At 45.5% G+C, this 15,511-nt stretch overlaps 1 protein-coding gene and 1 long non-coding RNA gene across 4 annotated transcripts in view; one reads left to right on the top strand and one right to left on the bottom strand.

The window, feature by feature from the left end:
* PSD3 (pleckstrin and Sec7 domain containing 3) overlaps positions 1-15,511 on the bottom strand; it is a 143,783-nt gene that overhangs the window by 116,024 nt on the left and 12,248 nt on the right. For 2 of the 3 annotated variants that reach the window (XM_081893885.1, XM_081893883.1), the window contains exon 3: positions 2,602-3,628. In XM_081893885.1, coding sequence (XP_081750011.1) covers positions 2,602-3,628 — 1,027 coding nt within the window. Of the gene's footprint in view, positions 1-2,601; positions 3,629-8,825; positions 8,872-15,511 lie in introns of those variants that run through there. The other variant, XM_081893884.1, reaches the window with a different exon arrangement.
* LOC309360378 lies at positions 5,929-14,502 on the top strand. Its single transcript, XR_014164076.1, has 3 exons — positions 5,929-6,824; positions 12,845-12,980; positions 14,346-14,502. It is a non-coding gene; the product is annotated as an uncharacterized lncRNA (long non-coding RNA).

Here is a 15,511-nt window from a genome sequence, read left to right as displayed (position 1 = left end):
ACGCTTCATCTACTCATGAGATGAGAGAGCCAGTGTGGTGTAGTGGTTAAGAGTGGTAGTCTCGTAATCTGGTGAACCAGGTTCGATCCCTGCTCCTCCGCATGCAGCTGCTGGGTGACCTTGGGCTAGTCACACTTCTTTGAAGTCTCTCAGCCTCACTCACCTCACAGAGTGTTTGTTGTGGGGGAGGAAGGGAAAGAAGAGAAGAAGAAGAGTTTGGATTTGATATCCCGCTTTATCACTACCCAAAGGAGTCTCAAAGCGGCCAACAATCTTTGAGCTGCTTTGAGACTCCTTAGGGTAGTGATAAAGCGGGATATCAAATCCAAACTCCTCATAACCCAGTTTCTCCACCCCCCAGTCTGCACTTAGACCCTACTTCCCCTTCTGCTGGTTGTAAAACCAAGGTGATGGGGAGGGGAGTGTCTCCCCCCTCTTCACCCCCCACCTTCCTGCAAAACTCTCATTCTCATTCATAGCTTGCCTGCAGTCAGGAAGCCAGGCTGAACATTCTGACCAGCTTTGAAATAACCTGAATAATCAAAAGGGAGTGACGCCAGATGCATTCATTTAGCATTTCAAAAAGCAGCTTGTGACTGGCTTTGAACCAGAATTTGTTTGCTGCTTGCTGGTAAAGGTTTCCTGTTGCTACGATAGAAGCATCCAAAGAAATGAAAGCGGGGGGGGGGGAGCGGGTGCAGAGTTTCACAGCCGAAGTGCTCAGAAAAAAATATCTGCAAGATCTGTTAACCTTTTTTTAAAAAAATGCACAAACCATTCTAGTGCAGTTAATACATGACAAGGAGACTTGTTGTTGTTTTGAGGCAGTTGTTTGTAAAAAGTTGTGTTAAATAATGAGCTTTCAGGTATTGGAATAAGGGGAGAGTGTTTCGCGCTGTTCCCATTGCTAAACACACAGTTTGAAGATTAACTATGTGGTTGTAGTTGAAAATAAATAATGGGCAAAAATATGCATTTGTATGGCAGCAGGTCACTGTAATGCTTAAGTCCCCTCCTAGCTAGTTACCATAGCTTCAGGAATGCTTCAGCCAAAGCAAGCCTCTTCTACAGAGAAACTTAGTTCAGGGTTCTTTGCCCACTGAAAGTTTCTTTGGCAAACACCTGAGACGTAGTTGTAGCACAAAGACCGGGAACCTCTCTCCCTCTAGAGACTCAGCAAGCTGCACCCACTGAATGGTTTTAGGCAGCTTGATAAACAGTTCTTAATTCTCCTAAACCTACAGCCCTTAGCCACTGAAGAAACAAGGGATTTCCTGGTCACCCACAGTTATTGTGCCCTTTGGTGTTATTTGTTTTAGTTATTTATTCAGCAGTATTGACTGCAAAACAAAACAAAAATTAAGCAGTTTACAAAAATTTAAATTAAATCACTAAAATACTCAGTTATAACAAGTATTTAAAAGCATTCAAAGGATGATTAAAGCAAACAGCAACGAAAAAGAGGTAAGACCAGTGCTATTTTTCTAGAAAAAGAGGTGTTGGAACTCACCACGAACACCTCCCTTGTTCTCTTATAATAGCAATGGTGCCCACCTGAGAGGTGCTGGGACTGAGCTCCATCAAATCGTGGCTGAAAAAAGCCCTGGATAAAACACGTCTGAACAGGGTTGCCTGAACAAAAAATGTTTTAAGATCAAACTTTGAGAAAACTGCTTAGGATAAGGTTTTCTGGCGGTTGCTTTTATTGCCGCAGGGGGACGGGGTGTTGTGGGTGTTTTGTATCATGCCCTGCCTTACGCACAACAGTATACACTGTTTGTATTGATCAATACAATCCTTGTGTTGAACAACAGGATACCATCCCAAGAACATTATGAAGCCAATACAGTCATACCTTGGATCCCGAATGCCTTGTGTCAGGGAACTGCCATCGGAGCCAGAGGGAGAGGGAGGGCTCCAGAGGGGTTCTGGAGAGCGTCCCAGGAGGGAGAGAAGCAGCCCATCTTCTGGGGAAGGAATTCATCGTAGCACCAGTGGAGAAGGGGGGCAGATGGGGGAATCGGAGAGGTGGCTCCATGACTCCTCGCCGGAGACCAGCGGGGAGAGCATGGGTCCTCCGTTGCCCACACCCGCGCAGGGAGAGTAGGCGGTCACTAGGCGTCAAAGAGCTTCTTTGCTGGAAGAAGTTCAAGAAACGCCCACTGACGGATTCTGCCAGCGATTGAGACACCCACGGGTGAGTGGCTGTCCGGACAGAAAGGGTTCACCCAGGTAACCCAGCTAGGTGTGGCGTCGATTTACGCACGAGCAACCCCTAGAACCATTACACCTTGTGACTTGAACGTTTTGACTCCTGAATGCCGCAAACCCGAAGTGAGTGTTCTGGTTTGTGAATGTTCTTTGAAAGCCAAACGATTGAGTGCAGGAAGCTCCTGCAGCCAATTGGAAGCCGCGCCTTGGTTGTGAAACATTTTCCAAAGTCAAACGGACTTCCGGAATGGATTCCGTTCAACAACCAAGCTACGACTGTACCTAACATGTTGCCTAGTAGCACTTTTAAGTATGGACTGTGTTCCCTCCCAAATCTGTAGAGACAGAGTTAGAGACTTTCTCATTCTCTCATTCTTTTTTCTTTTTTACCTGTCCTTGTCCGACATAGATTTCCTCTCCAGTGCCCAGTTCTTCTTTTCCTCTACTATGAAGACTTCATCCTCTCCACCTTCGGCCAGCGAAGTTAAAGGCCTGAAGTTTTCCCAGGATACATTCCAGGAGCGTTCCGGCAAACAGTCCAATTCTGATGAGACTGCAGGTGGTGTGTGGTGTTTTGAGAATCTTCTTTCTACACTATCCGTGTCAGAGAGTCCAGTTTCCTTCTGCTCCTCTGCTTTTTGGATCCAAAGGATTTCTACCCCTTGAAATTCCACGTGTTTACTCACAGCCGCCTCTTTGGATATCCTCCTCTCGGGCGCTCTTTCTTCCTTGTCTGAATCAAACACAGAAAACTCCCGCTCAAAGTCTGCCCAGGCACCGCCAAGGACTCCTGAAGCACCCACCTTTCTGTCCTCTGGCTGGACCAGAGCCTTATGGCAACTGGTTTCACATATTTTGTGGGCCTCCTCAGTTGCACCGCCAGCAGTTCGTAAGGTCTCGGGCTGCATTTCCACAGTTAAGACCATAGAGTCTTCTTCTGCGATCCAATACAATTTTCTCTCTGCTGTTGCTGCAGATGGAAGAGGCATTTCTGGAGGTTTTTCTTGGCCTGCAAGAACCATCTCCCTGGCTGCCTCCTCAGCCCCACTGCCAGCTTTCCTCTCTTTTTCCATATGCATCTCCGAAGCGAAAGCATCGTTTTCCCTGTCAAGTGCCTTTTCAGATTCTAAATCTTGGGAGGTTTCTATAGTCTCACTCGGCCTGCCAAACTGTTCTGACACTTCTTCCTCTTGGGGAGCCATTTGTAACCCCTCAGAGAAAAACTCTACCTTATCACTAGGTCTGCCGTTCTCAGAAGGCAGCTGGTCACATGGCTGCCCTTCAGTAACACACACTAGTTCGTCTTCGTGAACCTCAGAGGGAATTTCCGAAGTTTTGGCACCTTCCTCCACAGCCCCATATTCCGGGAATTCGTTGTTGATGTTGTGTGGAAGGAGAGTGCTACCTCCATGGCTGCCTGCAAAAAAATAAGCAGAATAAGAAGGACTTAATTCCAGCACCGATATTTTGTCTGCATTCCTATTACATGGAAACAGTGTTCCATCTCGGTCCCTCATGCATGATGTCATTTCTCATTCAGTCTTATTACTGGGCTTGGTTTTAATACAGCTTTGGGGTTTGGAACAGCATTGCATTTTGGAAGGCCAGGCTTCCAAGTTTTAAAAGTTCCAAACAGTCTGCCATCACCTCTTTCTGGGAGCTGCAGTTCTGAGAGAGGGGCTAGGAATTGCCTGACAAAGAATTCTCTTCACCAGCTGAAAACCCCCAAGAGCCAGACACTTCAAAGGAAACCGTTCAAGCTAAATTGGCTCAATAAATCCACTCACCTGCTTGCCAGCACCATGCACACCTGCACCACACAAAGATCCCCTTCTGTACCACTGGCGCTTCTTAAAAACACCCAGCAGGAAGAGACTGAAGCCACACCTACCACCTCACACTTTGCTCCTTCCCTGCTCCTGTTGATGACACGCTGGGGAGGAAACAAGTCGCAGTTTGTGTTGTCACTACATAAGAACTGGACAGGTGCTTTGTTTCTGCTGGAAAAAACCACGTGCAGAAGGCCATGAACAACTTTTGACTTCCACTCCTGGCTGTTTGCAGAGAAACAAACCACGAGGCTAGGTTCCCACATAATGACAAGCCTCCCTTCTTTCCTTCCCTGTGCAGCATCAGCAGGAGTGGGAGAGCAAAACTGCAGGGGCTTTTAAGCAGTGTGCCCCAAAATATAAAGTGTTTACTTTAAACCAGGACTGACCTGCTGCCACTGCTGCTGCTGCCCAAGACTGACCTGCTGGGAGCCTGAAGGGCCCGGCCCTGCTTCTCTCCACCTGGCTTGGGGCAGGACCTGACAGGCACCATAAAGGACTGCTGACGCTGCTGCTAGGCAGAGAGGGCTCCATTTTTGTTTGTTTTGTTTTTAAATTGCTTTTTTTTTCTCTATGTCATTTTAAATTGTGATTGATATTAATGCTGTATTCTTAAGGTAAAGGTAAAGGGACCCCTGACCATTAGGTCCAGTCGTGATCGACTTTGGGTTTGCGGCACTCATCTCGCTTTGTTGGCCGAGGGAGCCGGCGTACAGCTTCCGGGTCATGTGGCCAGTATGATTAAGCCGCTTCTGGCAAACCAGAGCAGCGCACGGAAAAGCCGTTTACCTTCCCGCCAGAGCGGTACCTATTTATCTACTTGCACTTTGACGTGCTTTCAAACTGCTAGGTTGGCAGGAGCAGGGACCGAGTAACAGGAGCTCACCCCGTCGCAGGGATTCGAACCGCCGACCTTCTGATCGGCAAGTCCTAGGCTCTGTGGTTGAACCCACAGCGCCACTCGCATCTAAAACTCTCAGTTTTAGATTTTATTATTTATGTGAAAATTGTTTTCCATTTGGTTGTGTACTTTTCGATGTGTTTTATTTATTGTTTATGACTTTTGTTATGTTGGCAATTATGTAAATCTTGTCATGTTGTGAGCCGCCTTGAGCACTGTTTTAATTATGGAAAGGCGGCATACAAATAAAATGATAAATGAATGAACCATTGTTTAGGGTGGTATGTGAACCACGCTACTTAATGTTACTTGTTTTTGTTTTGGGGGTTGGCTGGGTTTGTATTATGTGCCATAAATGTTAGAAGACATAGTTATCCCCAATGCTGCTTAGGATAGTAGGTTTACCTTTTTTTCCCTTCCAGATGGCTGAAAACTGAACTACTTAGCAAGCCAACAAGGCAGATCTCCCAAAGGAGATCAGCACTCAGTAGCACCCATTGTTCGGATTCAATAATGGCTTCGATTGTTTATAAACAGAAGCTGCCGAGTCCTTCTCCTGAGTAGCAAGTTTAAAGGATGTTTTCTTGATCGGCAAAGTACCAAAGCATTGCTCAAAGGACAGAAAACTGCTATTCAGTTTCTAGATTGCTCAGCATCATCTTTACACTGGCATATAATGCTTCTTAAATGTTCGGTGTCCTTTCTCAGTAACCCATGGAACAATGGCTTAAGGAGAGGCTAGGTGGCTTGCCCAAATGTGTGCTTGCCACTGCCCTTCACCTTCCCCCAGGTGGGAGAAGAGGGGCCTTGCTCTCGTCTGTAACATCATGAGGTTCTTCAATGGCACCTTGAGTAGTTCTGATGCCCACAGCAACCACAGAGGGATGCCCCTGTTCCACTCACAAGCTCCAATCTGGGTCTAGGGTGAGGTAGAGGCTCTCTCTGGCACAGTCTGAGACACACTCAGAAAGCACCATCTTCTCACTAATCCCTTCCGTTGCTTTTCTTCAAAAAGTCTTTCCCCCTTCCGTCCCTCCAACATGCTTCCCAACACCACCCAACAGGATTCCAGACATTTCTCCCCCAACTCTTGCAGGCTCAGGTCTGGAAATTTGCAAGTGAAGGAAGCAGCTTGCCAAAGAATGAGTTTCAGGGGAGAAGAGTTCCACTTCAGGCCAGGCTTCCCTCAACCTAGGGCTGAGGTTGGGAAGCTATATTCCAAAAAATCTAGAGCGCACAAGGCTGAGGAAGGCTGGTCTAGACACACTTGCTATCTGGCTTAATGCGCAAATAACTTATATTGTAATTCATGTATTGCATGGATCAGTACTTATTCAGTCACATATGCCTCAACCTTCAGTCAGATGTGTACAGCTTAACACCTGTGTTTACCACACTAGTGAGACCTAGGCCCTAGTGGGGCTATAGCAGAGGCAAAATTTAAAGTAGGGCATTCCTGCTTTATAGCTCAGTGGCCAAGCCACTAAGTGCTGATTGGCAGCCTGTTGACAGGTGGTCCAGGCCACTAAGTGCTGATTGGCAGCCTGTTGACAGGTGGTCCAGGCCACTAAGTGCTGATTGGCAGGCTGTTGACAGGCGGCTTCCTTTGCCTTATCCCAGAGCCATGTGTCCAATAGCTGCTATAGGACAACCGAACAATTGTTGCTTAGGAAACAATTCAAGTGGACCTGAGGTCACATTGACACAATCACTGGTGGTGAGACAATGGCCACTCGGGCAGTCATATAATTTTGCATCCTGCCTGCTGCAGGTGAATTTTCACTGCCAATTAAAAAAATTCCAGCTGTATCTGAAACAGGGTGGTTTAGTCTTCTGCTGTTAGGAAATGAGGAAACCCCAAAAGAGAAAACCACAGGCTAGAGGTAAGGCTTCAAGGGCTAGTGCAGATCTAAATCTGTCCTTCACAATAACCATGGAATCCCTAAGCCCAATCTTTGGGTTCCTAAAGTGTGGCTTACGGAACTATGGTAGGAATGGCAGTCCATCCAGGTGGTCTATGAAAGGTTGTGGAAGAGCAGTCAAGAATACTTTACTTGGCCTTATTTATTCTGACAATAGGCTTTTGACCTGGACTGGATTTATCAAGCAGGGTAAAAGGGTTCTGGCCTAGCTCCCATTACAGTGGTACCTCGGGTTACAGACGCTTCAGGTTATAGACACTTCAGATTACGGACTCCGCTAATCCAGAAATACTACCTCGGGTTAAGAACTTTGCTTCAGGATGAGAACAGAAATTGTGCAGCAGCAGGAGGCCCCATTAACTAAAGTGGTGCTTCAGGTTAAGAAAAGTTTCAGGTTAAGAACGGACCTCCAGAACGAATTAAGTTCTTAACCCAAAGTACCGCTGTATTTAAATATTACGGTGCTTGTGCAATCAACCATTTCCCAAAAAGCTTTTTACCAATTAAAGGGGCTCTGATTCCATAAGAGAGCTGGGTTTTTGTTTTGTTTTATGACAATGGGGCTAAAGGGGTGGGGAGTGTATTAAGTGGTCTGCCAAGCTCTCTGGCAATTTTTAAATGCCAAGCCCTCTGGCAATTTTTAAATGGTCCAGAAAACCATGAGATTTCAGAACTGCTGCTTTAAGCATTATATGAGATAGCGCAAAACCAAAGTCGTAAGATTCAGAGACTGATTTCCACTCATACCACTTGATACCCTACCAGTCGGCACTTTTCAACGCCTCTTCAATATAATCTTGAGAGGCTGAGCTATGAATCATTAAAGCTCCAGATTTGGATCACGGCTCATCCACAAACTTGCACGGCAGCCTGATTCCATCAGCCCACCCTAGCGCAAAATGGGAATAATAATACCACCTCACAGGGTAGTTGTAAGAATAACATAACAATAGGAAACACTCTGAAATACTCGACAACACCAAGCAAGTGTTAGCACTGATATAATTACCGATAGCTGAAATGTATGGTAACATTTTTTTAAAAAAATGGAGAGTTTACCACTTGTCAATCAGGAGCAATAAGCCAGCCTCACTTTCAATTTCTAATTTCACTTGCAAATGAACTTATGGGAGGATTAAAGCTGTGCTCTGGCTTCGCTGTGCTAGCGGTAATGCGATTATTCTTTCAAAGTCTGCCCGCTCTCTTCTTTAAAAGTCCTCTGCTCCCCATCTAAGAGCGCCTCATTCTATTCAGGTACAAAAGCTTTTTAAAAAAGTGTTCCAAGCTCTTTAAGAGAAACTCCTCCCACGTTCCCATCAAGCCACATAGCATCATGTCTTGTTCAACAAGGAGCATATCACGTCAATCCTCCACTCACCCACCCTCCCCGGCCCGACAGCCCAATATAACTGCCTCACAAACAAGACCAGTAAAAGGAACACAGCTACAACATTTTAGGTGCCACTCCATGGAAGAAAACCAGAGAAATCATGCATATCGAAAAGGAACCGGGTAAATCTCCCTTCCCGCCCCCCAGGTAAAGCCTTTTGCCGTCTATCTCTTCCCCCTCCCAACTTAAGTTTTATTTCTTTCTGGTAAACATATTTATGCCTTGAGGTATAAGACTGCATGAGAAAGCTGAGCCAGCGCAGCGAATATAGCCTGGAAGCAGCTGGCGTCTTTCCTGATGACGGGGGCTATTAAGAATCCAAAAACTTAATTGAGCATTGGAATAAATATGATCTATATGTCACACGTTAAAAAGCCAAAAGGAGACTGTCGGCTGAATGCCTGAAACTAGCTCGGGAAGCAAAGCACATTCATAGACCTCCCCCCGCAGAAAATGAGAGTGCTCTTTTACACACACGTTTGTGGGTGCATGAGTTTGCGCGTGTCCCTAAATCCCTATCATCTCCCTGAACAAATAAGATATAATTTTGTTGAACAGAGGCTACTACTCACAGAGATTACTGTAGCTCCAGCAGTTACCCATTGGTCAATGAAAACACACAGATCATCAGTTTATCTAATAAGGATGCAAGCTTAATTCAATTGCTGCCGTTCTAAGTCAACTGGATTTCAGAATAGTTTCAAATTTCCTGGCGGTGGCGGCAGCAGCAGCAGCAGCCGCCCGTTGCCCTGCATTGCACACAGTGATGTAAATGGAAGCATTCTGAGCATTATGAAACTGGAGAAAGGACTGCAGTCTCATTCCAGCTATGGCTGAAGATGAGTCCACCTCAGCAGCTTGTAGCAGAATAGCTACAGTAAGCTTTTCTCAAAATAAAAATAAAAATCAAGATCTACCGTCTGGATATGATTTTTGCAGCCGACATTCATGATTAACGAGAGTTAATTTTATTCCTTGTCATCGTAAAGCAAAAACCAAATAAAAGCAAGGAGGAGAAGTTCCGGTGCGTTAATACCAGTAACACAGCAACGCACACACAATCAATGATGGCACGCTGTAATTGAGCCTTTTATGGATTTGCAAATGAAAGCAAGCTCACCATGCTTGTCTGCTGCTTTTATATGATGTCTATTCCGGCTCTGAATATTTTTTTACAATATAGGTGTCGTCCCCCCCACCCCCGCTATGCATACATGTGCACACAAAATTCAGGATAGTCAAGGCAATGTATATTCAAGCACTTTGCAGGAGCAAAGGGGAAAACTGCTAAAGACAATACAGTGGTACCTCGGGTTACATACGCTTCAGGTTACATACGCTTCAGGTTACAGACTCCGCTAACCCAGAAATAGTGCTTCAGGTTAAGAACAGTTTCAGGTTAAGAACGGACCTCCAGAACAAATTAAGTACTTAACCCGAGGTACCACTGTACACAATTTCAGGATGAGAACAGAAATCGGGCTCCGGCGGTGTGGCAGCAGCAGGAGGCCCCATTAGCTAAAGTGGTACCTCAGGTTAAGAACAGTTTCAGGTTAAAAACGGACCTCCGGAACGAATTAAGTACTTAACCTGAGGTATCACTGTACTGAGCATAGAATATCAGCTATCTTCTTATTAAAAAATAACACTCTCACACTCAAGTATCTTTCCTTCATGACTTCACAAAAATATACTTGAATTAGCCTTGTTCGCATCTCACAATAAACCATAGTTTATGGTTTACTATAAATTATGGTTTACTATAAATGAGAAACATGCTAGGGCAAGCTGCTGAAAAATTCTCACTGGGCTCTTCTCCAGCTGCTGCGCCATCAGGAAACAAGCCAGATGTTGGCTTGTCGTGTCCAAACCCAGGCTCATGATTTGTTTCTCTCTCATGAGTGGTAACCAAAGTTTGTTCTTGTCTTAGCATTTGCAGTTTGTTTGGGGAGAAACAGACCGTGATCCTGGGTTTTGACAATAAAAGATGACAACAGCAGAAGGAGCAGCAGATAAGCACAAGAATTTGTCAGTAGCATGTACCAGCATGCTTTGCAGTCACAGTAAACCATGGTTTGCTTTTAACTATGGCATCGTGCGACTCGAGAACTAGGCCATACTGTGAGCCACGTAAAGCTCCATGCTTCTCCTCATAAGTAACCAAACCAGAGTACAGTATGCAGAGTTGTAAAGCGTACACAAAAACAATTTTGCATAATTATAAAGGCTATACAGGATGCAGTTGTCTTGGCACAAAACTTAAATGTTGTTAGCACAAAGGGGAGAAACCCCTGCCAATTTTGTGATTTAAAACAAGAACATCAGGGTAATCCAACTGCTACAAATGGATCTCAATTAATAAGCAGCAAAAAGTGAACATTACTAATCTGTATGTGAGAGAATCTCAGCCAGATAATTTAAGCGGGGCAAAGGAAGCCTGACTGTGGAACACAACTTAATGGGAAGTAAAACAGGAACTACGTTATTTATTTGCATACTGACTGTTTATAGTCGCTCCATAATATGGTTTCACTTGGTGGTTCACAAAGGAAATACAGAAGAAGGAAGAAAAAATAGCAGCTACTAAAACCACAATCAAAACAAATGTTTTGCCTTTCATCTTTTTTAATTGCACCCATTCATCGACTAAAATATTTCAGCATTAATTAAAAATGCAGTTACTGGTGTAACATTTTACTATAATTTATTAGGATTACTGTATTTCATTGCGGGAAATTACAGGAAAACCGGTTTGCTACAATTTGCAAATTCAACTAGAACGTAAGACGAGCCCTGCTGGCTTCAGGGAATGACCCATGTAGGCCAATATCCCATTCTCACAGTGGCCCCCCAGATGCGTATTAGAAGCTCGCAGTTAAACAATCACAAACATTGCCAGCCTGCCTTTTTGACACATACTTGTGCGTCACGCAGGATAACTTGAGCAAAGGGTCCATGAGGAATTATGTTCTTATCAAGGAACTGTGTGGTGTTGCCCTCTGGAAGCCAGACGTGGTCAGTTGCAACACAGAGGCCAGGGAGGGAACTGAGGCTCAAAGCAGGCAAGAGGACATTTAACCAAACACATGCGTGCTGCCAGGGGCATAGGAAGAGGGGTGGGGTGGAGGTCCGCCCCAGGTGTCATCCTTGAGGGGGGTGACAAAATGGCACACTGCGGGGGTCGACACTTACTGCCTGTAGCACGCAGGAGCCACGCATCTCTGCTGGGAGTGATGTGGTGGCTCAGGGCCCCGCGCTGCCTGAAACAGCAGCGTGGGGCTTGCATCCACCAGGCGAACTCCGTGGGCAGCTCACTACGCCACCCCTATGGGCGGCTCACCCCACCCACACCGCTCCGGGTGCTGGAGCAGCTAGCTACGCCCCTGTGTGCTGCTTTGGGCTACAAAGTGTTGAGTGGGATGGGAGAGCTGGAAACAATGCCAATGTATTTCACATCTGGCAACCAATGTGCCGCCCCTTTGGTTTCAGAGAGCACATGGGTAGTAAAGATAAAGGTAAAGGGATCCCTGACCATTAGGTCCAGTCGTGGCCGACTCTGGGGTTGCGGCGCTCACCTCGCTTTACTGGCCAAGGGAGCCGGCATTTGTCCACAGATAGCTTCCGGGTCATGTGGCCAGCATGGCTAAGCCGCTTCTGGTGAACCAGAGCAGCGCACGGAAATGCCGTTTACCTTCCCACCGGAGCGGTACCTATTTATCTACTTGCACTTTGACGTGCTTTTGAACTTCTAGGTTGGCAGGAGCTGGGACCGAAGAACGGGAGCTCACCCCATCGCGGGGATTTGAACCGCCAACCTTCGGATCGGCAAGTCCTAGGCTCTGTGGTTTAACCCACAGCACCACCTGCATCCCTGAGCACATGGGTAGACAAGTCTAAAAAGCCTGGGACACAAATTTTCACGGCCCTCTACCAGCTACGGTGGCTCATTTACAAGAAGTAATGTATTTAGTGTTAACTCTGGAAATGTAGACAGTGGTACCTCGGGTTAAGAACTTAATTCATTCCGGAGGTCCGTTCTTAACCTGAAACTGTTCTTAACCTGAGGTACCACTTTAGCTAATGGGGCCTCCCGTTGCCACTGCGCCGCTGCCAAGCAATTTCTGTTCTCATCCTGAAGCAAAGTTCTTAACCCAAGGTACTATTTCTGGGTTAGAAGAGTCTGTAACCTGAAGCCTATGTAACCCAAGGTACTACTGTACTCAATTTGGACCAAACGAAGCCCCCTAGAGAAAATGCAATGCTTCCTTTCTTCCATTTTCTGTAACCACTTCCTGAATCAGGTGTGAGTGCCATTCCCCAAACCCAAGAGTATGTTTTAGAAAAGAGGAGTGAGGCAGCCCGGACTTCCTGAGCCATTTCCCCAACTGCTTGAGCGACCGGAATTCTCAACAGCATTCTGAGTGTTGCAGTAAAGCTCCTCAGTGAGACGTAACCAATCGGAGTAAAGTGATTTGCATTAATATATTAATGTAAAAACACACACATCCCATTAGCCAAGCTGCAAATAACCAAATCTCTCTGTAATGATTGGCTACGATAATCCTGCAGCTCTCCTGACAAACCTTTTCAGGATTTGTTCCAAGCCATTTGCTCATGACAAAGAAATCATCACCTCCGGAATGGGGCGAGGCTGTCACTCCAGCAACCGTGTCATTTGAGACAAAACCACAGTTTATATGGGAGGAGCGGAAAGTGGTCTACGTATGGTAAGTACACGGGAGGTAGGTTTGCAGATGATCACGCTATCCTGAAAAAATGATGGTACAGATGACATCTCTTTTTGCAGTCCTCCAGCATCATAAACATGGTTATGAAGCCTATCACACATATTAAAATCTGCATTGCTGTATATAAAACCACAACATCTCCAGTGGAAAATATACTGTGGAGTGGAGATGGGCAAAAGGGTTCATTAGCTACTTTAGAGGTGCCACTTTACAGCATTAACCTTATGGACAGAATTACTTTGCTACAGGGAGAAAATGCCAGTAATAGGGCCCTAATCTTCTGTAAGTCCCACTGAATTCAGGGGGCTTTCTTCTAAGTGGACGCACACAGGATTATGCAGTCAAAATTAAGTGTCTGAAGAACACAAGCACACAAAACGCTATTTTTTTCCAACTACTGTGACGGTATATAGCTTGGACATTGAAACAACAGCCCTTGCAAGAGCAAGTCTGCTAGGACCCAGATGCTCTGTTTCTGTTGATGGTGTCAACTGCAAAAAAAACCACCCCCAAAAACAACAACAGTCTGACAAGCAAAGGAGAGAGAAGAGAGAAATAAAACATTAGGAAAGGGAGAAAATATGAAGGAAAAAGCTTCCGTCCGGAAACATCCACTGGCACAGAATTCGGTAGCCAGGTTGCTCACTGAGGCAAGAGGCATGCGATGGCACGAGAGGAGAAAATGGGGATATGAGAAATAATGAGACTGGGAGGAGATGTTTCTGTTCACCCGGGCACTTAGCTCTTAACTGGGGTCATAGGGTACAATGAGAAGCCCATATTGGTGTTCAACTTTTCATATGGTTCGGTACAATTTGTCCTTTTTATTATCGCTCTCAGTCAATTAATGTTCTGTATATTTTTGTGCATTTTAAATCCTGTATCCAGTGTTAGAAACTCAGGTATATAAACTAGGCGCCAAATGGCTCCTTAAAGCAGGCTTACAGTCGCCAAAACGGAAGGCCTAGTTGCCATTTGGGGGCTAGGCGGCTCAAAAGTCGTATTTTTCCACACGACTTTTTGGTTCCCGAAATTTGTTGTGATTGTGCAAATAAAATATGACGGCTAGAATTCTACAGGATGTGTTAGTAGTGTGTGAAAACAGTCAAGATCCAAGGATCCTCAGGCATGCACCTCCAGATAGTAGAGACGTAAGGCGCCATCTTGGCGCCCGGGCATCTTTGCTCGGTTGCAAGTGGCCAATAGCACCTTGTGAATTTCGAACACAGCCTGTATCATGTATGTTTTTAAAACTGTACATCACTTTGAGACATTTTTGAGTAAGCAATGAATAAATGTAATAAGTAAAATCATAATAATAGCCAAATTGGTGTCTGGCCCAAGTTTGTTTCAGAGACAAAGAACCGTAAGAAGGAAGAACAAGTGGTGTTGAAGATTCCCACCAACAGTTAGTGCCTTAATAGCAAGATGAGAAGGCACACAGACCACTTGCTTATTTTCTCCCACTGTGGCAAGATGTACAGTGGTACCTCGGGTTACATATGCTTCAGGTTACAGACTCCGCTAACCCAGAAATAGTACTTCAGGTTAAGAACTTTGCTTCAGGATGAGAACAAAAATCATGCTCCGGCGGCATGGCAGCAGCAGGAGGCCCCATTAGCTAAAGTGGTGCTTCAGGTTAAGAACAGTTTCAGGTTAAGAACGGACCTCCGGAACGAATTAAGTACTTAACCCGAGGTACCACTGTATTGTACTTTTTTTGAAATTCTAGCAATTATGAATAAAGTTGTATCTATACATCTACATGAGCATTTACGAATCTGTGTCCTCTTTTCAATGTTGAAGCGCCGCCACCCCAGTACTGCCCGACTGTGCAAAGGCCCCACCTTCTCAATTCCTCACCTGTTAAAATTGATCTTCACTGATTATCACGTAAAGCTTTGATAGAGCTACTGAGGAATGCTTGCAGCTCTAAACTTGAGGCCTGTGTGGAAGCAAGTGGGCCCTGAACAAAACGACAACCCAGTGGCGTAGCGTGGGGGTGCAGGGGGGCCAGCCGCACCGGGCGCAACATCTGGGGGTTAGGGTTAGGGGGCGCAAATCCACGGGTTAGGGGGCGCAAATTACTTGCCTTGCCCTGGGTGCTGACAACCCATGCTACGCCACTGCGACAACCAAAAACAAATTTAAAACACGTGCACAAACTTTGCTTCTGTGTGCTAATTAACTTGTCATTTTTGCAAAGCCAGAACAGCATAGGATACTTTGTGCTAATTCATAAGGGACCTTTCTGACAACTCCAATGTCTGCAGGTGGCATACTCCTCATTTTTTAAATGAGGAGGGGGAATCAAATTGGGGAGGTGGGTTCACATATTTAGAGAACACCATGCCCTTCTTAATCACATGCCTCTTTAAACTCTTTGGCAATATCTGAGCAAATATTTTCATGGCTAAACCTTAATAGGCAGAGCTCCACGTTTTAATCAAATAATCAGTGCGGCTAATCACCTTAAAGAATTAATTGCAGATTAAAACCGATCACAAAAT

This window comes from Podarcis melisellensis (assembly GCF_964234715.1).
Source record: "Podarcis melisellensis genome assembly, chromosome: 17".
In the NCBI taxonomy this organism is placed as follows: Eukaryota; Metazoa; Chordata; class Lepidosauria; order Squamata; family Lacertidae; genus Podarcis; species Podarcis melisellensis.
The sequence above is the reverse complement of the archived record's forward strand: the minus strand, read 5'-3'. Positions and strand labels throughout refer to the sequence as shown.